General features: G+C 38.6%; 1 protein-coding gene across 1 annotated transcript; it reads right to left on the reverse strand.

The window, feature by feature from the left end:
• Positions 1-90: 90 nt before the first annotated feature.
• Positions 91-14,852, reverse strand: selenoo1 (selenoprotein O1). Its single transcript, XM_043713751.2, has 9 exons — positions 14,238-14,852; positions 12,713-12,916; positions 12,415-12,595; positions 11,102-11,232; positions 7,886-8,166; positions 7,175-7,331; positions 5,336-5,521; positions 4,034-4,187; positions 91-1,745 (listed from the first exon to the last, which is right to left on the reverse strand). The coding sequence occupies exons 1-9, from the start codon at positions 14,774-14,776 to the stop codon at positions 1,560-1,562; spliced, it is 2,019 nt and encodes a 672-aa protein (XP_043569686.1). The 5' UTR covers positions 14,777-14,852; the 3' UTR covers positions 91-1,559.
• Positions 14,853-24,848: the final 9,996 nt, after the last annotated feature.

Here is a 24,848-nt window from a genome sequence, read left to right on the forward strand (position 1 = left end):
TTCTAAAGTACTTCGTTGAGGATGGACAGCAGTTCGGAATGTTCAGAGCTATGTAAAAGGTGATTGTGTGTAGATGCACCTAAACATATAAAATCATCTCCTTTTACCATTCATCTTAATGACTTTATTATTATATTGCAAGAAACAGAATACACTGCCAATGTGTATACATTTTAAAATTCATCAGATTTGCATTCAATTTTTTACTATTAAAAAACATGATCAAAACAATGAATATATAAAATTATTCCTCAAGAAAGTGTAGTGCAAATGATTATTCAAAGAATAAAAGCTTAAACTGTGCGTTAACATTTCGTGCAACAGTTTCCACATCATACAAAAATAGCTCAATACATTAGAGTTGATATTTTTGTATTCATTTTAACAGATTTTATCTGGAGATCTTACGTTTCAAACTTCACAGAGCAGCACCACTGCCTGGTAATCAATAGTCCGAAAATCCATCAGAGCACTGTTTCATTATTGAAACAACATTAACATGGAATTACTTTAAATTAAGAACTAACTTTCAAGAAACTACTAGCACAGTTCCAGTAAATAAAACAGCCTTCTCATGAATATGTTGCCATTGCAAATTCACCATTTACCACAATTCACCTGTGGTAAACTAAATCTTACAATATACACTTGAGTGGGTCAATGTCACTTACACCAGCAGCACTACTAAGCTACACTTGTTTACAAATGCACTGTCAACCACTTGTGCTTGTTCACCTATTTTTATAATGTCACACTTTTTTGTATAAATATATATGTCAGCTGCCTTTGTACTTAAAGACTGCATCAGACACAGCAAAAGTGATGGTCTATTTTCTGCCAGCTGCACAAAATGAAATTGTCCATTCAAGACATGATCTGTTAATATCATTAAAGTAACCTATTTTTATAAAAGGGATATAATGCAGGTCTACCTGTATTAGCATTGCCACTTTTAGGCATGTTGTTTAAGTAGTATACCCTTCCTTAAAAACCAAAAGAACTGCAGAAGCTGTAAATCAGAAACAAAAACAAAAGTTACTGAAAAAGCTCAGAAGGTTTAGTAGCACCACTGAAGAGAAATCAGAGCTGACATTTTTGTGTGTGGTGACCCTTGTTAAAGAGGGTCACTCGAACGTTAACCTTGATTTCTCTGCAATGATGCTGCCAGACCTGTTGAGCTTTTTCAGCAATTTCTGTTTTTGTATCCTTCCTTAAACTTTCGTTGCTTTAGCTCGCAGTAAAGATAATTCCACAATAATTAGTACTAAATCCCAACATCTCTCTTTAACAATGTTTTAAAGTGTAAAAGTAACAATCAGGCAAGCATTTGCTGTTATACAAAATTAATTGCACAGTTTCTCTTTTTGCACCATTTAGCTATTGTTTTAGAACCTTAATTCATAATTTCATCATATCACAATGGGGTGTAGGGAACTCAGAATACTCAGTCCTGCTCTTCACAAAGGTAGATCTCCAAATAACATCTGTTGTGAGGAAATAATAGCACTCATCATTTACCTTGGTTTGGCTTCATTTAAGCAGAAGCCCAAACAAGGTGTTTATGAAGATCAGGTAACTAAAAGCTTCCTTGCCCAGTCAGGTGGTTTACTGTGGTAAGGCATTCTCTCATTGCTTAATGAACCACAAGTTGTTGTTGTAGCCTCTGCTGGTGCTTCTTGTACTACGTTATCCACACAGGGTTCTTCATTGTATGGATGCTCCAAGAGCTTTAGAACCTGTCTAACCTAAGCGAATAAGATAGAGATTATTGAACAATTTAAAAATGGCAATAATCCTAATCACTATGTCTGATTAGTAAATTTAAGCTATCCATCGGAGTTTTGTGCTGCTGTCACTTAGCAACTGAATTAGCCGAAGTAACAGTTTGTAACAGCTAAAGTGCAAGGTGGGAGAATTATTTATTTGCATCATATAAATCAAATCAAAAGGAAAGACAATCTTAGAGTCTGAATATTTGTTGGTGACTGTTTAAATATAGCCCAACAAAAATGGAAAGTGTTGATCCCAGTAATCTACAAACAGGACTCATATTTTGGATTTTTTAAAAAGTTTCAATTTATGGGGAGGCAGGGAAAGAATGTGAAACTCAGCCCACAACCTAATCAGCCAGGGTCTTGTTAGATGTCAATGCAGGTTCAAGAAACCTTTTGACATATTCTTTTATATGAGGGATAAGGAGGTAGTTGCAGAAAAGTTTGCGTACAATATTTTTCAGCGGCAAATATTTTCATTCTTCTTCCATTAGCATGACAACTTATCTAAACGTAGAGATTCCTCAGCAGATAAAGACCATTTTCCTGAAAATCTTTTGGAATCTCAACACGTCTGACCAGGATTCTTAGACAGTGACTGACTCAGTCACAAAATTAAAAGGAAATCAGGTAAGAAATATGACTATTAAAGAGAGTTAATGGAATCAGTTCCTGAACACACAAGTAGCATGCAATCAAAGAAAGCCCAATATAAAGCCTTAGCAAATTTGTGAGTTATTAATTGGAATCATTGCTGGCTGCAGGAAATGCATATTTTGGGGGAAAAAAAATTATATCAGTATAAAAAACAGCTTTAATTGAATTCAGAGTTCCACTACAACTTAAAAAGATGGACAAAAGATTGTATAGTAAACGTTTGGGAGATGCAGACTACCTGTGCATAACTTGGATTTTGGCATCTTTGTAGAATCTCAGAAAGGGAGCTATCATAGATCGATTAGAAGGCATGAAGGGGAGTCAGGAAGGACAACCTGGTTTGTATAAAGTACCGATTAATATCTTGCGTATTATGGACAAATCGGAGTTCGAAAACACTTGCATTATATTCATTGGAGTTTAGAAGAATGAGTAGTGGAACTCAAAAGCCCTCAAAGTTTTAACAGGACCAGACAGGGTAAATTCAATAAGATGTTCCTGATGACTGGGGAGCCTAGAACCTGGGGTCACAATCTAAGAATATAGGATAAGCTATTTATGACTGAGATGAGGAGAAATTTCTTCACTCAGAGTGGTGAGGCTGTGGAAATCTCTGCCACAGAAAGCAGTTGAGGGCAAAATATTGGATGTTTTCAAAGAGGAGATAAGACATAGTTCCTAGGGCTAAAGGGATCAAAGGGAATGGGGTGAAAGCAGGTATGGGATACTAAGTTGAAGGACTTGGTGGCCTATTCATGTTTCTATTTGCTATGTCTAGGTTTCTAAGTTTCCTTTAGAGGTAATGCAAATGAGGGGATTGGTGATCTCGCTAATGAAGGACAAAAGGTACATAACAACAATGACAACTGAAAAAAGAAAGCAACTTAGAGCTGATTATATTGAAGTGTTTAAGATCGAAAGGTAATAGATAAGCTCACCCAGAACATGTTTTTTTCCTGAAGTGTGTTAACATTTGAGTAATCAGTTAATATGGAACATAACTTTAGGGGAATATTCTACCGAAAGGATCCTTCCAAGTTTCAAGAAAGTAACATGATTATCCACAATTAGAATTTCAAGAAAGACTTATGCATTAGAGTTGAGGATATCTCAATATGCTTTATAGCACATGAAATACCTTTGAAATGTAATCATTGTTGTAACATAGCAAATGAAGTATTGAAGCTTATAAAGGATAAAGTGGAACACGGAGTCTATGACCTTTGGGCAGGTCAAATTGATCCTTATTGTTCCTGTAAGCAAGTGATGAAAAAGGCAGAAATTTAAATACAAGAAATAATTAATATTTCAGAGCATTCATCTTTCATGAATGATGTTTTTGGTCCCCAGAGGAATTTACTGAAGGACTTGCTTCTGAGCTGTAAATATCTTGCAAGATATTCTAAGTGTTTCATGAAAAAGGGACTTAATTAAAATTAAATCGAATGGGTCTTAATAGAAATTTAAAGTAAGAATGTGATTCTTCCTCAGCCATTCATTTGCAAAGAGTTTTCTCACTTCCACTTGCCTCCCTCCAATATATACACACACACACACACACACACACACACACACACACAATTGTGGCACATAAATTCACCCACCTCTGAGAAATCGCCATTCTCTGCAGCAGTGATTGCATTCTGTGCAATGTAATTTCTCAGAATAAATTTAGGGTTGTTTGAATTCATCACCTTCACACGTTCAGTATTTAGGTCAGCAACATCAACATCTTTTGCTTCATCCTCCAAACGAGACCTGAAAGGAAACAAATATGTGACTTTTTTCAAGCATATCATCACACAAAGACCAAAGCTGAATATTCTTTAAATACAAACTCAGTATCTTGATCTTTCAAACTGGTCAGAAAGGGGACCATCTGTCACCAGCACAGGAGTGTTAATATGGAAATAATATCTCATTGTAATGCTCAACATTATACAAACAAACAGGAGAAATTTTTAAAAAATACAAAAAATGAACATTCATGGGAATTTAAGTTTCTATTAGATTAGATTCCCTACAGTGTGGAGACAGGCTCTTTGGCCCAACCAGTCCACACTGTCCCTCCAAAAAGTAACCCACCCAGACCCATTTCCCTCTGACTAATGCACCTAACACTATGGGCAATTTACCATGGCCAATTCATCTGACCTGCACATCATTGGACTGTGGGAGGAAACCTGAGCAAACCCATGCAGTCACGGGGAGAATGTGCAAACTCCACCCAGACAGTCGCCCGAGGATGGAATCGAACCTGGGACCCTGGTGCTGTCAGGCAGCAGTGCAAAGCACTGGGCCACTGTGCTGATTACAAAATGAAAAACTTATAATTTGTTTCAGTGTCATCTTTTGAGCTTGGTAAACATTAAGCATATTTTATTTTTATTTGTACAGAATGTACCACACAAATAACAAATACATGAGACACAAATGATAATTTACTCAAAAGATCACCAACACCAAGAATTTACAAAACATACATCTGCAGGAATACATACAGTTGCTGTATTTTTATACTCAATATTCGTCTTTCTTTTCAGTTCTGACTTGATCTGGAGTTCAGTTCTGTGGATGCCGAGAGATCTGGGCACTTTCCCCAACTGGTCTTTCTCTAATCTCTAGTGAGTAACAGCAGGGAATCTGACAATTCAATCGTGTTCTGAATCAATGAATGAACAATTTACCACCGGTGTGTCTCAATAGGAAACAAGCCAACAACCAAGTTAATTTCCTCCCCAAACCGCTTGAGACCAACAGCAGTATTCTATATCATTCCATCAAACACATAAAAACAGAAATCACTATTCTGCAGTGTGCAGCTTAGTGCCATTCTAGGTAGTGTCTTCAAGTAAGAGTTGGGAGAAATCCATAAAAGTTATTTTCCACAAATTGCAATTTCTAACCTGTACTTTTGTAGCCAGTCTGTCCATGCTTTCCTGTGTTTACTTAGTAGTTCTTCATTGGTCATCTCTTCCAACTCAGAGAATAGTTCTATGCGATTCAACTCTCTAGTAATTTCTTCTTTGTTGCCAAGCAAATCAAAGAGCTGCGAGCTGGACTGGGACAGTGCCAGCAACATGGACAGCTGCCTGTACAGGATGAGTGTGTAATGTCATAATCTGAATAAATAAAATCTAGCTCATAACTAATAAAAAAGGCCGATGAAACACGCCACAGGGGAGTGACCGCAGTGCACTATTACCAGAATTATTTTCAATGGAGACATGGCTGCTACAGTCTTCACTTAGCTGGGCACAAATGAATTAAAACAATTAATACATTAGAATTAATAAACTGTTTATGTATGGCAAATTGCAAAAACTTAATATTTATAGTACATAAAACCATTCTTAAACTTCAAAACATTTTGAGGTTATAACATAGGTCACAAAGGCTCCTAAAATGGACGTTTGTGTAATTGTGGACAAATGTCAGCAGACCACTGCAGATAGAACACCGATGGATAGTTGCTGCCCACTTAAACCCGATACTCCAATGTATACAAGTATTGAGAATATTTCAGTGTTGCAATTTATCATTCACTGTCACCTTTCACTACTATTCTGCAACTTATTTATTAGATCAAGAAAAGTCATTTGCATGAAATAGCTTTTATTACTTAGGTCATACTTGACAAATGGCAACAAAAATATAGCAATCCTTCAATGTATTATTCCTAAATAAAAAGCAGCTAAATGAAAACGTGTTAAACAAAACCACTGTCAAAATAAATGCTGGGCTAATGCATTCAGTCTCCAGGTTGTTGGAGACTGGATATGTAACTAAAGATGTTCTGACCAAGATGGGAATTGTCTGGGAAGTTTCAACGTGCAATAGGTAATTTCCCTGCTCCCTGGAATTATCTCGAAGTACCCAACTTGGAATTAAGGTTGGAGTTTCTGTACAGATCCAAAATACTAACATCGATAGATACCAGGAAACACTGGACAGATTAAAACCTAGACCAACACCTTGGTAACTATAGAACTACCAATCCCTCCCAACAATGTAATCACACTGCTCCCCCACCAATCAGACTCCTGAGTGATCCCACTGCCCGGCTGGACCTGACCAGACCAGATTACTACCCAATCAGACTACCCTCCCAATGTGACCTAACTACTTCCCAACTCACTTATCACCCACACCCTATCCACCTTATCTTACACAGCAGGAGTGTGACGAAGTGGTAGCAAGGTGGGGAAAGCAATGAGTTAGGAGGACGAGCAGAGGGGAAACATGGCAGCTTGTTTCATCTTATGAAAGATATGTTCATTCACTGCGGTAAAATAAAAAGGTGCTATTGGATGAAGTCACTAATTTGCCAACTTCACCATCATCAAAACTCACTCATGGAATCTGCTTTAGTTGTGGGACACAAGATAGCTTTAATCTGCAAACTACTTATGACTAAGATAGGAAGAGTTTTTAAAATTAGCATTTTATAAATAAACCTTCTAGAAATCTAAAGCTCATTTCATAGTTTAGTTTTTGAAACATAGAACAAAGAAAATTTACAGCCCAGGAACAGGCCCTTCGGCACTCCAAGCCTGAGCCAATCCAAATACACTGTCTAAACCTGTCGGTTAATTCCTAAGCATCTGTATTCCTCTGCTCCCCATCTACTCATGAATCTGTCCAGACGCATCTTAAATGAATCTACCGTGCCTCCCCTACCACCTCTGCTGGCAACGCGTTCCAAACACCCACCACCCATTAAATAATGCATTAAATATTCTTACCGTGGATCCATTCTTGGTTTGGAAGCCAGTTTTAGCTCTTCCAGCGACGCACATTGAGCAATCAGCTTCTCAAGAAATTCTTCCAACGTAAAATGGGTGGAAACACCAGGAACTGGAAATTCACTCAACAAACGGAAAGTGTTTGTAAAATCGGCACCTGAACAGAAAGAAATTAAGTCATTGAATGTGTGGTTTTAGTTCATTGAATTCTCATTCTCTATGCAAATATCACAATAAACGTGAAAAAAATCCAATTATTACATTAACCTGGTTACAGTTAGGAGACCAGACAATTTACATATGATCATATATAGTGGCATTAGGGATTGAGGAGGATTTCTCAATGGCACAAACAAGACATGAAATTTCTGGCTCTTATGACTGAATGCCAAGCATTCTGTTTCTGTATTCACTCACTCTCTGTTTTGAATTATTTCAAGCCTCCTTTCTGTATTTTTCTGCAGTTCTCCTTCAAGGTAGGAGACTATTAAAGATAGAATGATGGGTTTGCAATAATGTTTTGAAATTACAGACTGGATTAAGAATTGTTTAGATTGAGAAAAGTGAGTATCAAGTACAGTATTTTGTGTATAAGGAATGATTTTGATATAGGCTTAGTGGTAATGCTTTCAAAATTTGAAATTATACCAAAACTTAGAGCATAGTTAATTCTTAAAAAGACCAGAGAAAGCTTCCAACTTTCATACTAACCCGTTGTCTGGAAAACATGCAACAGCTCAGAAGCTAATTCTTTATCCTCTGCCTTCTCACATCGCAGAAGTCCCAATTTCTTTCTCATTTTTTGCAGATAGTGTTGCTCAAACACCATGTTATATTCCTCTTCTATGATAGACTGACTGTCCTCCAGGGGCAGCTCAGGAACCAAAGCCTCAGCCAGTTTACTTAGATTCCACTTACAGATTTCAGGTTGACGGTTGTATGCATAACGGCCTCTATTATCAGAACCATTACATATATAATCTGGATCAAACCTTTAATGGTTGGAAGGAGAAATGGGTCGTTACACAGGAAATGTTGGGAGCATTTAATGTTAAACTGAGAGTGCAATATTTCACTAAATTAAACTATTAACATACCAAGGTAACTTGCACATTGAAAAGTAATAACGCTTCATGTATAAAAAGTTTTAAATAGATGCACAAATGCCTATTGTTATGGACCAGGCCAGACCCCCTCAAAACATTTCAAGATATATAGCCCGGATCCTAACTGTACTAGTAGTTTTAAGCAGGTGTACAGTGGATATTCTAGGAGTGATGCAACTGGCTCAATCACTTTGTTTTAAACAAAACAGTTTATTTGTAAGAAATGAAACAGTAAAAACAGAATATGGAATAAGTTGAGTATTTAAAAACCCAGTTGTCTCAATTGCAAGTTATGATGCTGGTTGAAATCCCTGCAACAATCCCCATAAGAGAGGGAGGGGCGAGAGCGAGAGAGAGAGAGAAAAAAAAGAGAGAGAGGAGAAGAGAGAGAAGAGAAGAGAGAGGAGAAGAGAGAGGAGAAGAGAGAGGAGAAGAAGAATGTTGAACAACCAAATGTATGCCATTTTTGTATTCATTTTCATTTGTACCATACATCTACAATAAATTTCAATCATTTGTTCTGAAATTTTTGAGTTTTGATTACAGAAAACCTAGGATCAACTTTTCCACAAGGTATGTGTAAAATTACACTTTTTATGCTGAAAATCTTGGGGTTGACATTGACATGAGGATATACAATGTTTCCAAAATTATTACCTACCTTCTTCATTGAATGAACTCGTCAACTTAGTGTCAAATTACAGGACCCATGTCTATCAGGAATTGGGTTCAGTTACTCCAACTAAGCAGCAAGTTATGAAAACAAACCTTAGAACTGTTTTCTCAATAATGCAAAGGAGGTCAATAGACAATCTGATAAAAGTTTACAATACTAAGTTTAATGTAAGTGATGATACTTAGATGGCAACAAATGAATACAAATTTTACATGATCTCAAAAAGAATGCAATTAGAATGTGCAACACTGCCACATACCACTGCTGAAGTACCATTAAGACAAAGTATTAAAAATTGCAGAGAGTGAACAGGATAATTTCCTCCGGGTGCTCCAGTTTCCTCCCACAGTCCAAAGATGTGCAGGGTTAGGTGAATTGGCCACGCTAAATTGCCCATAGTGTTAGGTTAAAGGGGTAAATGTAGGGGTAGGGGTAGGGGTATGGGTGGGTTGCGCTTCGGCGGGTCAGTGTGGACTTGTTGGGCCGAAGGGCCTGTTTCCACCCTGTAAGTAATCTAATCTAATCTAAATTTGAACTAGGTTATGTGGTGCACATGGAGAAAAAGAACAGATTCAATGAGTCAATTTCCTAATCCTGTAATAGAATCCTCACTTTCTATTGTAAAGACCAAGGTGAAATAGTAAATTAGCAGTTCGACCATGTCCTCAATACAGAAACAGCTCCATAACAAACTTCTTCCTCTGAAGCTGTACTAACTTTGGGAAATATTGTGCCCTAGGTCCATAACCAAGAAATAGGGGTACTAAATAAACATGTTACAGACAGGGCATTCAGTAGTATGAGATAAGAGTACAAAATGGTAGGGAATTATATTTCCACCTAGCTGTCAAGTTCTTCAATATTTTCACTCTTTGCTGTTCCGCTATATTTACTGAGAAATGGTATGATTGTCCACACAAATTCAGCAAAACCAAAACTGATAATTACAACTGCACTGGTCCAACTGACGAGAGAATTTTTTTGAAAACAGATAAATAGATTATTAAATATAAATAAAATCCTGCAATGTATCTCAATGTGTTTTTTTCTTGTTGTGGCAGCCCAATTAAGTTGATGTTCGGGCTTTAATCAGAGATGACTGCCTGTCAGAGTGGTGCTAACCATTAGTTGGAAGTTCAACAATGCATAGGGAATTCCACACTCGATAGTCCATAATTCAATAAGACAAGATGGTTAATTGTTAGGCTGGAGGCCTAGATACTTGATGCAGAAGATGGAAATTTTGTTCATAGAAAATGCACAATTGCTTCTGAAGACTGTCTTATGTACTGGACACATGGACTGAGTTATAGTACCTATGTTCAGTCTTCTATAACACTGTACATTGATACTCCAATATACTGTACCATTTAAATAAGGAGCTACTATGAACATTACAAAGTGAATATGCTCCAACTACTATTTTCTTTTTCTTAAAAAAAGAGGTTGAGCAGCTCGGTTTAATAAAAGTTTTGTGAAAGTCCAAAGGAAGTCTGAGTGTTTTCGTTTTTACTAGGTCTAAAACCGGTACATACAATACCTAACATTGTCATACTCAACAGGAATTCAGATTCAGTGGAACAAAGTAAATGATAGCTATTTAGTATTTTCTGTAGTCCTATGTAAAATTCTTGAAGTGATGAGCTGGTGACGCAGTCTAGAGTGGGCATGTGTCGAATCGCAAGATGTTGAAATTCACAAAGGAAGAAAAAGATTTTTCAAAACAAAGACAAAAAGACAGATATGTAAACAGTGTCGAAATGTCCATCAATCTGTCTGACTAACAGCACAAACATCAGCCGAGAAGAGACCACAGCAGAAACATTTTCATCTCAGCTGACAGTGCAGCACAAAGGCAGAAACAGAAGATAAGAACTGTAAAATAAAGTATTTTCTAATGCAATACTCATTGCCAAGGTTAATACAAAATCCCCTACAGTGTGGATGTAGGCCATTTGGCCCATCAAGTCCACACCACCCCTCTGAAGGTTACAACAGAATCACTGGGCTACCCCAACATGACACGTTGTACAACACTGAACCATTACCAGGTCTGTTGACAATATCTATTTGGCAACTCTATTTGAGACAAAGTTTTAACCCTGTAAAATTATAAATGATTTGTTGCATTCAAACTCCAGATACCTGTCCATGAAGCCAAATGGACCATAGTCAATGGTGAGCCCTACAACGCTCATGTTGTCTGTATTTAGTACACCATGACAAAATCCAACACATTGCCACTCAGCAACTAGTCTGGCTGTCCTCTTGGTTAGCTGTAGGTTTGATAAAAAAAGTGTCTCTTTTAGATGAATAAAAATGATTTTCAGATATGTTGTTGCATAATAAATACATTTTTAAATGTACCCAAGTTCTGTAAATTCAATGAACATAATTATATTTTCCGTTTGTGTTCAAGATGTAACATAAACCTTGGGAAAGCAAACGAAGACAACATTTGTTTTCGCTTTCATTCACTATGAATAATGTTTCATACTTAGCAAAATCAATTTTAACTGAAATAATCATGTGTAAAATGAAGGGTCAAAGTAACAATGGGACACCTTGAGTTTACATTAATTGCTTTACATTAGCACATTTAAAATGTTATATTGATATAAATGATGAACTCAAATCATAATTGCATCCTAAATATAAGCAATTTTAATTAGTATTGAAGCCACAAATACTTTAAAAAACAATAAAATTGAAGGACCTGGCAGTAAGTAACTTGCAGGGAAGAATCAAGGTCATTCAAGACGTGTATGAAATATTTTGAACGTGTATTGTGGTGTTCTAGATGTGTAGACGTTTGTCAAGATAGAAAGATGCTGCTGCTATAGACAAAATAATTGATCTTCATTGCAATGGAGGCGTGAATTTGGGTTTATCAATGCACTAGTTATTGGCAAGTATTATTATATGCTATCTTTTCATTTAGCGCAATAATGATTGGAATTGACAAAGTAGTGTTATAGATTTCAGGCTCAACTGTCATGACATGCATAATTCTACATTATTGGATCACCTCCAGAAATAAAAACAAACATTCAGGGCTGACTGTTCTATCTTTCCTAAATGTTATTTTTTTCCTTCTTTCTGGTCTTTTCAGAAACCTTTGACCTTTATATCACGCATATTGAATGGAACCTGGATGGATGTTGCCCTTCTTAATGCAAAGGCACAGACATTCCCATAATGATATCCAGCTGAGAGATCAGTTAACTAACGAGACCATCAATCAAACTTGAAACATTCCTGAACCGTTTAATTCCAATTTGCAATGTGCATTATAGTGCATACTCATATACAGTTAGAAATAACAAAACCTACAAAAGGGTAAAAAAAAAATTCAGATCTACTCTGGATAGCGGTAGCTTGCACCGAATTGGCAGTATGATACACGGTGGTAAAAAGCAATTTGTGAACATCCAGTTATTTGTTTCAGATGTTCTTACCTCTCTGAAGAAAGCAGCATTTCGCAGCACCGAGTTTTGGAAATGCGCACTCTGAATTTCTGGGTAAAACGTCCCAACGACATAGTCGAGCATTTGAATTCGAATATCATTTCTACCACAACTAGGTCCCTTTCTACCTGTATACTCATCTGTAGGCTTAAAGATCTCAAAGGATCCAAATCTGATTTTAAAGAGTAAACAAAATATATTTACTTGTAGTTATGGAATCAAGAGAAACTTTAATATTTGACAGATTCTAATATACATGTATCAGACCAAAAACAAAAATCCCCATTACCGTAAAAATGTAGGAGCAATACGAAGAACAACAGTGCATTTTTCATATTTTGGATGTCCATCATAGAACACATCCCTGACGACTTTAGAATCTGATGTAACACAAGTTCCCCCTCGTGTTGTTGGAATTCCCAGATGGAACATGGCCTCACTACAAAGAAATTCTCTTACACTGGAGCGAAGCACCTTTCGACCATCTGATTGCCTGTCAAAAATAAATTTGCACATAATCCATACAATGAACTGCACAACATTCAAATGCAAAATTACTATGTAAATTGTAATTATGGTGTCATATGGCCACACAAATTTATAATATGTTTGTGCTTTAAACAAATGCATTGTGTGCCAACGATTTATATATCATTTTAACAAAGCAAAACATACCTGGACAAAACCCGAATTAAATGAAGTCAAATGGCAATGTTTTAAAGGTTGGTTCAAGAGTTGAGTTAATGCCGTGGGTTTTCATGGAAGAGGAAGTGGACAGGCTGAAGTGCTTCAGCACAGAATCCCAGAGTGCTAGGTGGTGGAACATAATGGCATCAGAAGACACACAAGTGATGTTACTGGGGTGAGAGGTGATGCAATTCTGCCAAAATCTAGAACACGTTCACGATGAAAGGTGAAGAGGGGCTGTCAGGTTTGGTATTACACATCACTCATGGATTCTGTATTTCTATTGCACCGTGCACTTTTACATGCATGTTGTAGTCTGAAGCTATAGATGGTGATGGTAGAAGCTCCAACTTTGTTTCCAAAACAGGGTTAACCTGGAATCACTCCTGCTCTTAATTCCTCCCATTGGTGTGTGTTGGAAGGATTAGGTTCATTAATATGAATGCACCTTCCCGGCAGCCATCAAGCTCTGAAGCTTCTAGCTCAAAGACCAGTGTAGTCCCCTGTGGCTTCCCCAATAGAGCTGGAGCAGGCAGCAGTAATGCCAATGCAAGGAAAGCAAGCATTTTAAATTAAAGGCCCAGAAACGCAGGGTGGTCAGGGTTTAACGGTAGAATAATACATTGTGCCCTAAACTCTGTACACTTGTCTGGAATAGAAACTCGACTACAGGATAATTACTAGGCGAAAGGGAGGACTGCAGATGCTGGAGATTAGAGTCAAGAGTGTGGTGCTGGAAAAGCACAGCAGGTCAGGCAGCATCTGAGCAGGAAAATCGACCTTTCGGTCAAAAGCCCTTCATCAGGAATGCGGCAGGATAATTACTCACCAGGAGAAGTTAAAATTTTACCAGGGTGTCACAAACATTAACAAAGTATTCAAAGCATTAAAAAAAATTGGTATTGTACTTTTTTTTAAAAAAGTGGAAAATAGGTATGGAGGAAGAAAAAGGAAGGAATTTAGTTTTGAGTGAAGCTCAGAGTCGCTCCTTACACTGGGGGCTACAAGCCCCAATAGATCTTTGCAATAGGCCTCCAAGAGTCAGTAAAAAGGCCTGAGAGAGAGCAGAGCCGGCCTTTCAGAGCGATTCCAGGTTGTGAAGCAGGCGGGCGGCTTGTGTTCCTGACCTGGAGTAAGGGGTAGGTCCAGCTCCTTTGATCTGTAGCTCCCACCTCTGTCCTTGGCTGCTAACCACCTCGCCCAGGTACATCGCTGCTCCATCCCCCAGCTGCCCGGCGAAGTTGCCGAACTGGTGGCCGCAGTAGCAGTGGGCGGCGGGCTCGGAGCCCGGCAGCTCCCGGTTGCCGCTGAAGTAGTCGGCCAGCTCCTGCTCCTGCTCCGAGCTCTGCAGCTCGTCCCCCTGCAGCCCCAGGAGCCCCAGGGCCGGCAGCGAGCAGGCGACGAGCCGGGGTCGCTGGACGGGCGCCGGGCGGACCCTGGAGAAGCAGGCGGCCGGTACCTGGCGGGAGCCGCCCTCCTGGGACGGGTCCAGGGGCAGCGAGCGCAGAGCCAGGTTGTCGAAAGGCAGGCTCCCCAGGCTCACTCTGCCGCTGCCCCCCAGAGCCATAGCCTGGGCTGCCGCCACTGTCAGCCCCCTGCCGCGCTGTGCAGACTGAAAGGAAAGGCCAGCAGTAACAGTGAGACAGCGAGTTACACTCCCTGCCATACACAGCAACAAAGTAACCTCGGGGCTGGGCTTAATGCCATCAGAAACAACCCCGGATACATTCCCTTCCGAGGTAACCTCACTCCTGCACTATTACAAACTCGCCAAGCGGTGGAGCAGCTCCTCCTTCCCTGTTGCTCTGTATCAGTGTGCTGCTTCGTCACGTTGGGGGGAAGTTTTGAGCCATTTGTTTTTTTTTCGCTTCGTTCCTGATTAATGGAGTTGGCGCTCTCTGCGCCCAACTGAACCCACGCTTCCCAAAGAAACAATCCTCTCGCTGAGGTTTCCCACTCAGTCAAGGTGGGGGGAAGGGGAGAAGGAGGAGGAAAGCTTGCATTTATGTGGTTAAAAAATCACACAACACCAGGTTATAGTCCAACAGGTTTAATTGACACTCTGCACTCACCACACACACACACTTTCTCACACTCACAACCCCCATCCCAGACAGACAGACAAAGACCCACATGCACACATATATATTGTGTGTGGTGATTTTTTTTGGTACAAAGTTACATTGCACTTTGCTCAAAAACCACATAGATTCATGTCGAACTCTGAGCTCAAAAACTGCATGAATTTATGTAAAACTCTGTTATTTCACTTTTTACATTGGAATCAATCTAAACATCAGGTCATAGATAGAGAACACAGGGGGCTAACACCTTCAACACATTGTCTAGCTATCACCATTGTTAACAGCTAACCCGAGAATGCAACTTTTAAAAAAAAGGGTTTTGTGATTTACACATGAAAAAAGTGAAACTATCACTGTATTCTAACAGATGAATGGCTTAACAGACAATCAATTCTTCAATGTATAATTTCAGTTACATCACACTGCAAATTTTTGCTATAAATTCTGTGTTACGATCGAGCCCTCCACAATCACCTGATGAAGGAGCGTCGCTCCGAAAGCTAGCGTGCTTCCAATGAAACCTGTTGGACTATAACCTGGTGTTGTGTGATTTTTAACTTTGTACACCCCAGTCCAACACCGGCATTTCCGAATCATGCATTTATGTGGCACTTTTCAACGAAGTACTTTCAAGTGCGGTTACTGTTCTGAAACGTTGCAGCCACTAATGTGCACACTTCCAAGCTACCACAAACAGCAAAGTGACACAATTTGGACACGGGAATAACTCACTTCAAAATAGTGCCATATATTATCTACTACTGTATGCGCTATACTGTACTGTATTGTACTATACTGATGACACCTTTCGACTTGAGAGATAGCATATGTGACAGTATAGCACGATTACACTGGAGTATTTTGCAGAGTATATTCAATTTTTTGTGCAGCGTGGCAAGCAATAACATTTGAAATCAATATTTAAAATATACAAAACTTTTACGATGTGTGTTTTTGCAGGCTTTTCTTCTACCTGTGTGAATTACAATTAAGAGTCAAAAAGTGTGCCGCTGGAAAAGCACAGCAGGTCAGGCAGCATCCTCGGAGCAGGAGAGTCGACGTTTCAGATATGGCCATTCCTAATGAAGGGGTTATGCCCGAAACGTCGACTCTCCTGCTCCTCGGATGCTGCCTGACCTGTTGTGCTTTTCCAGCGCCACAATTTTATACGCTGCTCTCCAGCACCTGCACTTTCTCACAGAATTAGAATTATTGTCACATGTACTCAAGTCACAAAAGAATAGTACAATGAAAATGACAATGTCACAAACACACGACTCCATCTTAGGTGCAAAAGTAGAGAAAATGAAAAAAACTTATACTATATATATTTGTATTATAGTGTAAGTATAAATTAGGAAAATAAATAGCTAAAAAGATAGACATTGAAGTTTTTCTAGAAGACTTCGAGACAATCTGACTGGGCTCCACTGGTTCCCAAGCAGTTGCCTTCCTTGTTCTGAGTTGTTGGCCATCCCTGCTTCGCTCTGAGACACAGAGGAGCCATTGAGGCAGGCCAGTCACCATTGAAAAAATACTCAGTTAGACAATTTGCTCACATAGCATGGAAACAGACTCCTTAGTCAGACTAGTTCATGCCGAACATAATCCCCAAATAAATTTGAGCGCCTGCCTACGTCCAGCCCATATCTCTCCAAACCTTTCCAATTCATGTACTTATTTAAGTCTTGTAAACGACATCCACCAATCCCTCAGAAAGTTCATTCTGCACATGAATCACCCTCTATTAAAAAAAAATTAGCTCCTCGTCTTTGAGTAAACCATCTTAAGTGCAATTGTTTTTAATTTGTTGGGGGTAATGGTTCTTAAGTCAAAAAGTTTGTCAATTTTTATAACTGAAGAGAATTCTCTGAATAATCTAATCAATTGATACTAATTCAATTGTATGGTTTGTTTATAACATGGAGAGGTGGTGGTGTGTGGTCATGGACTAGGCTATCATGAGTTTGAATCCGACTGACAAAGTATTAGGGAATCAACGATTGAAAACCTTAATTTTAAATCTCCATCTTGCAATAACAATTTGTCTTACAAGTTTAAAGTGGAAGTCACAGTGACCATGAAAATTAAATAAGGAATATGAGACCCTTGGCATAACTTTGTAGTTCTGCTTTCCCAGGCAAAGCAAATGTTTAGCTTTATCTGCTTTGACGCAAGAAGATGAAGAAACATTTTAAATCGATAGCTTTGTTTTTGATCTATAAGAACAAGACTAAAATATATGATCATCTAATTTTAATTATGGGAACTTAGAGGTGGAAACATTATATTGGGGGAACTGAAAAAAAAAATGAATTTTTAACATGTATAAGGGCTATAAAATATGTTGCCTTTTTGCTAAAAATCAGAGATCTCTCATTAGTTCCAGGGATATCTTGATTGATACTCTGGACTATAGACTATTGGTCTCTCACTGGCTTAATTGAAATAAAGTAAGTTTTAATATTGAAATTTTTGTGTGGTCTGAGAGTTTCTTTGAGTCAACACTACCATGTCTATTGGTGAAAGTTGAAACTAAAAACAATAAAAAGCTAGATTCATGGCAACCATGTGTGTGAGATGAAAGATTTAAAAGGGACCTAAGGGGCATTTTCATGCAAAATATGGTGCGTGCATGGAACGAGCTGCCAGAGGAAGTATTGGAGACTGGTACAATTACAACATTTAAAAGGCATCTGGGTGGGTAGATTAATAGGAAGTGTTTGGATGGATATGGGTCAAGTGCTGGCAAATGGGGCTAGATTAATTTAGGATATCTGGTCATAATGGATGAGTTGGACCAAAGCATCTGTTTTGGTCAGCACCATCAAATGTTGTAAAAACCCATCTCATTCACCAAAGTACATCAAGGGAGGAAATGTGCCATCCTTACCTGGCATAGCCTGCCCATGACCTCAGATCCACAATTGATTGACTCTAACCAGATAGAAAATAATGGTGAGACCATCACTGCTTTTCTTTTCATTTCTAAAATTTGGTTGGAATGGTGAGCAGCCATTTGTTTATAGGAACTGACGTGGGAAGTTATCCACAGGTTGATTATTATTTAAGAACACCACAAGCAATTTGGCCCTGAAATGTATTATGCTCAAGGACCAGCAAATGTTTAGATATTAAAAGGGTCAATTAAACAGAGGCTGGTGATGGCTAGTCAAAGAAAAAAAACATTGAACAAAAGATAAATTTAAGACTGAACTAGTTTTGACTTTTATTGGCAGAAGGCAGTGCGGCATGAAAGCTGCAGTTAAGGTTTTAGTTGCTCTCTTCACTTTATACAGTTAAAAACATCATTGAAAGTTTTGAGGGCAGAACCCCAACCTGTAAGCCAGGTAAACATCTGCAGTGGTCTGTGAAAGTTGTTTTCATGAATTGGTGACTTAGGATTGTATCTTGCTTGAATTCTGATGTGCTTGGAACACAACACATCATTCAAGAATTTCTGAAGACCTGTTATCCATTGTGAAACCATTGAACTGACAAATCACAATTCTTTATTTTCACTTTATCCCTTAACTGCGTATGTCTGTGACGGGGATTGGTGTTCTGCTAAAGATACGTGAATAAGTTTGGTGTTTGATAAATTATTCGTAAAGCCTGGTTAGGAGTAAATGAGCAAATGAGAAGTATGATTGTTATATGATTTTACTATACCTATATGCACCTAATTCAATAATGAACCACTTTGCACTATTTGTCTTTATACAACAAAGAAATAGACATTTACAGAGTTGCTATCAACACTTGATCACTAAGTTTATATTTGCTTTTCCCTCAATGGTTTGTAGATAGGATCTATTTTAACTAATATACTATCATACCCTGATGGTAATAAGGGAGAAAATAGTGAATAAACCCAAATTAGAAATACAAAATCTTACTTTAAAAAACTCACTTAACCAACAACCCATAGAAATAAAAAGATTACATACTTTTAGAAGGCATAATTCCACAAGCAGTGCTATGATATCCTGTTCAAATAGCAACTTAAACTTATGAGCTCTGAGAATCATCACCTCCTAACTTACTATGTAAAACAAAAATTAGCAGGACAAATTCAAACAACAAAATCACTGGCTAGAAATGAGGACTGCTGTAACTTTTCAATTCTCCCTAAGATATTGAAGTCAATTGTAGTACAATGTTAATATCCCTGTCTCTGAGCCAGGAGACCTGGGTTCAAATCACAACTGCTTCAGAAGTGTGTAATAAAATGTCTGAACATGTTGAATTAGAAAAAAATCTAGGGCAAAAATTTTAACTGATGAAATTTGTTAACTGGTTGCAGGCTTCCCTAAACTTTTGAGCCATTTGAGAATGGTTAAAGTAGTGTGGCACTAAACCACTGGCAGATTAACTGTTCATTGATGTCACACAAATGTAAAACATGAAGCATTTTTGACATAAAATCTTTTTTAAAAAACCATAAACAGCTACAAGAGAAGCATGGTAGCAAACTTCTGCTTTATTCTACAATGGTAACAATGGTAAGATTTTGCTTTTGGTCCTATTCTTCATGATTAACAATTATCAATCTTTTGAAAGGAAATCCATCTTTTGAAAGGAAGCTTTGACCATATTTTAAGAACATAAACTGTGTTGGTTATTCAGAGTAGTTAATTCATCTACAGGATTATTTCCTTCTGGCATATGAATTACTCAAGGAATTCGCCAGGTCAAAACCATTGCTGGCTGTCCAGAAGAGATTTCTGAAACCAGACGGCTGAATCTACTAACATCATTTTGCATTCAGAAGGCTGTGAAAAAGCACAGGAGTGTCAGCAGTAACAGTATCATTCTTTAAAGCAAGGTTCTCAGAGCTGAAAATGTGTTGCTGGAAAAGTGCAGCAGGTCAGGCAGCATCCAAGGAGCAGGAGAACTGACGTTTCGGGCACGAGCCCTTCTTCAGGAAGAAGGGTTTCCTGAAGAGGGGCTCATGCCCGAAACGTCGATTCTCCTGCTCCTTGGATGCTGCCTGACCTGCTGCGCTTTTCCAGCAACACATTTTCAGCTCTGATCTCCAGCATCTGCAGTCCTCACTTTCTCCTAGAAGTTTCTCAGAGACCAAGTTCCACATTTCTATTTGTAAAAAATCCTTTCCTGGTAATCTTAACCTATTTCTGGGACTCCAGTATGACTTGTTAAAGTCTTTCTCTGCCTTCAGCAATCACCAGAATCAAATTGTAAGTCATCTGTCCTCTACGTGTTATTGTTTGATCATGTGTAATAGTTGATCTCCACTGGCATTGGTTTGTGGACAAAAACAGTCATTTGAAAACCTTGAAGACAGAAACAGGGGAATATATTACGGGGAACAAAGAAATGGCAGAAGAATTGAATTGGTACTTCAGATCTGTGTTCACTGGAGAAGACACAAGCAATCTCCCTGAAGTAACAGTGGCTGAAGGACCTGAACATAAGGGAATTTATATTTACCAGGAGTTGGTGTTGGAGAGACTGTTAGGTCTGAAGGTTGATAAGTCCCCGGGGCTTGATGGTCTACATCCCAGGGTACTGAAGGAGGTGGCTCGAGAAATCATGGATGCGTTGGTGATTGGAGAGTTCGATAGATTCGGGATCAGTTCCTGCGGATTGGAGGGTAGCTAATGTTGTACCACTTTTTAAGAAAGGTGGGAGAGAGAAAGCAGGAAATTATAGACCAGTTAGTCTGACCTCAGTGGTACATTAGCCACCCTCCAATCCGCAGGAACTGATCCCGAATCTATCGAACTCTGGAAAATAATCACCAACGTATCCATGATGTTGGAGTCTATTATAAAGGATGAAATTATGACATATCTGGATAGTAGTAACAGGATAGGTCAGAGTCAGCATGGATTTATGAAGGGGAAATCATGCTTGACTAATCTTCTGGAATTTTTTTGAGGATGTAACTCTGAAGATGGACGAGGGAGATCCAGTAGATGTAGTGTACTTGGACTTTCAGAAAGCTTTTGATAAAGTCCCACTTAGGAGGTTAGTAAGCAAAATTAGGGCGCATGGTATTGGGGGTAAAGTACTAACTTGAATTGAAAGTTGTTGGCTGACAGGAAACAAAGAGTAGTGATAAATGGCTCAATTTCAGAATGGCAGGCAGTGACCAGTGCGGTACCGCAGGGATCAGTGCTGGCACCGCAGCTTTTTACAATATATATTAATGATATAGAAGATGGTATTAGTAATAACATTAGCAAATTTGCTGATGATAGTAAGCTGGGTGGCAGGGTGAAATGCGAGGAGGATGTTAGGAGATTACAGGGTGACAGGGTGGACAGGTTAGGTGAGTGGTCAGATGCATGGCAGATGCAGTTTAATGTGGATAAATGTATGGTTATCCACTTTGGTGGCAAGAACAGGAAGGCAGATTACTACCTAAATTGATTCCATTTAGGTAAAGGGGCAGTACAAAGAGATCTGGGTGTTCTTGTACACCAGTCAATGAAGGTAAGCATGCAGGTACAGCAGGTAGTGAAGAAGGCTAATAGCATGCTGGCCTTCATAACAAGAGGGATTGAGTATAGAAGCAAAGAGGTTCTTCTGCAGCTGTACAGGGCCCTGGTGAGACCACACCTGGAGTATTGTGTGCAGTTCTGGTCTCCAAATTTGAGGAAAGACATTTTGGCTATTTAGGGAGTGCAGCATAGGTTCACAAGGTCAATTCCTGGAATGGCGGGACTACCTTACACTGAAAGACTGGAGCGACTGGGCTTGCATACCCTTGAGTTTAGAAGACTGAGAGGGGATCTGATTGAGACATATAAGATTTTTAAAGGATTGGACACTCTGGAGGTAGGAAACATGTTTCTGCTGATGGGTGAGTGCCGAACCAGAGGACACAGCTTAAAAATATGGGGCAGACCATTCAGGACAGAGATGAGGAGAAACTTCTTCACCCAGAGAGTGGTGGCTGTCTGGAATGCTCTGCCCCAGAGGGCAGTGGAGGCCCAGTCTCTGGATTCATTTAAGAAAGAGTTGGATAGTGGAATCAAGGGTTATGGAGATAAGGCAGGAACAAGATACTGATTAAGGATGATCAGCCATGATCATATTGAATGGTGGTGCAGGCTCGAAGGGCAGAATGGCCTACTCCTGCACCTATTGTCTACTGTCCTAGAGACAGCCACCGTAAAGTCAGTCAAGGTAGATGAATGTTCCAAATTTGTGATTTGGTCTAAAACAAGCCTAAGGTTTGTTTGCAAGTGCCATGAAACCATTAATTCAGTACTAGTCACACAGAGCTAGTTATAAAGGGCTGCATGGTGGCTCAGTGGTTAGCACTGCTGCTGCACAGGGCCAGGGACCTGCATTCGATTCCAGCCTCGGGTGACTGTTTGTATGGAGTTTGCACATTCTCCCCATGTCTGCGTGGGTTTCCTCTGGGTGCTCCGCTTTCCTCCCAGAGTCCAAAAATGAGCAGATTAGTGAATTGGCCATACTAAATTGCCCAGTGTTCAGGGGTGTGTAGGTAAAGTGCATTAGTCATAGGAAATGTAGAGTTATAGGGTAGGGGAATGGATCTGGGTGGGATACTCTTTGGAGGATCAGTGTGGACTTCTTGGGCCAAGTGGCCTGTTTCCACACTGTAGGCTTCTATGAGAAAAGCAGATATGTGAACAAATTCTTAAATATTTAAGAAGAATAAAAAGAACTATGGTTTAACAGATGAAGATTTTTTAGACTGAAGGATTTAGTGAATGGAGTGCATTTTGCAGTATTTATGCAAGAACAACTTACTGAAATTCACAAAAATGTCTGAGTGTTCGATAAAAGTAGAATTTTGGAGTCTTTAAACATAGTTGGTACTATTAAATTCAACTAAAAAATGCAACGAAGCTAGTTGTGTCATCAACTTTCTCATTGTGAAATAAATCTTAAAATCTTACATGAAATTTGAACTTCAACTCATCTACTTATAGCTGACAGTGAAGTTAGTGAATAATAGAAATTCTTTTCAGTAAACTGATATGAGATGATTGAAGAGTTTACAATATTTAGTATGCATACAAACAAAATAAAAATAAAGACTTGCCCTTACTTTAAATATTAACGTTAACATGTTAACATTTTATTGAGCTGATGATAGTATTAAACTTTATGGATATAACTGCCTAAAACTTATTGTTCCTTTCAAAAGCTTCTACATTTTTAGTCATTTGGTAAAACCCAATACCATGCTCATGTTGCCAAACCAAGTTACTTCAAATAGGTAGAACTTCTTATTGCACAGTAACGAGAATGTATTTCTTCCCTAGTGAGACAAACGTTTTTCTCCAGACATCTGATGTACTGATGCAATGAGTCAAGGTGTTATTCAGTTCTGGAATTTTAATCAACCAGGACCATGTAAGTTGCTGGCACAAAGCTCTGCTAAACTGACTGCTCATCCAGCAAATGTGATTTGTTTATAGGGTTATTGGGAGTGGATTTGAAAGAATTCCACCCCTTAGTGATAAGGCTTGCAGTGATGCAAGCTGAGAATCATAAGAATGCTGTAGTTGTAAGGTATGTCACTATTGATTGTGCTAAAACACCTATGCTCTATGGAAAAGGTGGAATAAAGGCTGAAGGAATTTGAATAAGGCTTGTAGGACAGGTGAGTGTGTGATAATATTTTTGAAGCCTTTATTGAGTTTCCCCAGCAGGCAGATCACATGCAAATTATGGTGACCCAAAGAGAACACATTGCTCATTAAAGCTGTTAGGGATGTTTTTAGCATGTTAGACATACAGGAAATAGGAAATCTTTATAAAATCAGCATAAAATATGAATGTATTGCCATAACCTCCTGCCCACATCACAGACCAATGTTATATCCCATCAAACAATGCTTCCAAAAATTGGAAGAACTTTAGTAGCAGTTGCTTGCATCTTCAAATCACAATGGACATTAAGCGATTGATATGTGAATTTGTACCTAATTTCCAGGTTAATATCAACAAATAACTGAATCAAATATGTTTCCTGATCTGCAATACGATCAGAATCTGTTTTCAGCTGTAAAAGAACTCTGATGTTCAACACCTTGCATTGCTAAACTACTTTTAATGCAAAATACAAACACATGTAAAGCACTTCACAAAAGAAAATAGATACCAGGCATTAGTTAAGAACGTTTGGAGAGACAATGAGATGCATGCTTGAATGTATAAGTTTTAATGAGGCTTTTCTAAGTAGGTGGAGGCAGAAAATTTTAGGAACTTGTAGAGATCAGGGTTGAAATCACTAAAAGCAAGACCATCAAATTTCACAATCCCTTTGAGACCACTACTTTAGCAGGTTAAATTCCAAACCTTTCCCAATGCTGAGTGATCAACTGCCTGGAGTTATGAGAATTGTTTTCAAAACATTTAGGGTTGATCTGAAATGCTTTTGACAGGTTTCAGTGTTTATATGTGACAATTTTGTTTAAAGATCTCCCCTCTTCCCAGAACTAAAATAATCAAAATACTTAAAATTGCAAAAATAATCAAGTGACAATGCAGTATATTTGTGTGTATCTAGGCTATTTTGCAAACAAGAATACTTGAATTGCAAGAAACAAACTTACAGCAAATCTGTAAACTTTTCCTTAATGAATTAGGATTCTATAAACATCTGGTGAGATGCAGGCTATTTAACAAAATTAAAAACAAACA

Source organism: Chiloscyllium plagiosum, unplaced genomic scaffold, assembly GCF_037043375.1.
Source record: "Chiloscyllium plagiosum isolate Xiang-an unplaced genomic scaffold, Cpla_swu_hap1 HiC_scaffold_23, whole genome shotgun sequence".
Lineage (NCBI taxonomy): Eukaryota > Metazoa > Chordata > Chondrichthyes > Orectolobiformes > Hemiscylliidae > Chiloscyllium > Chiloscyllium plagiosum.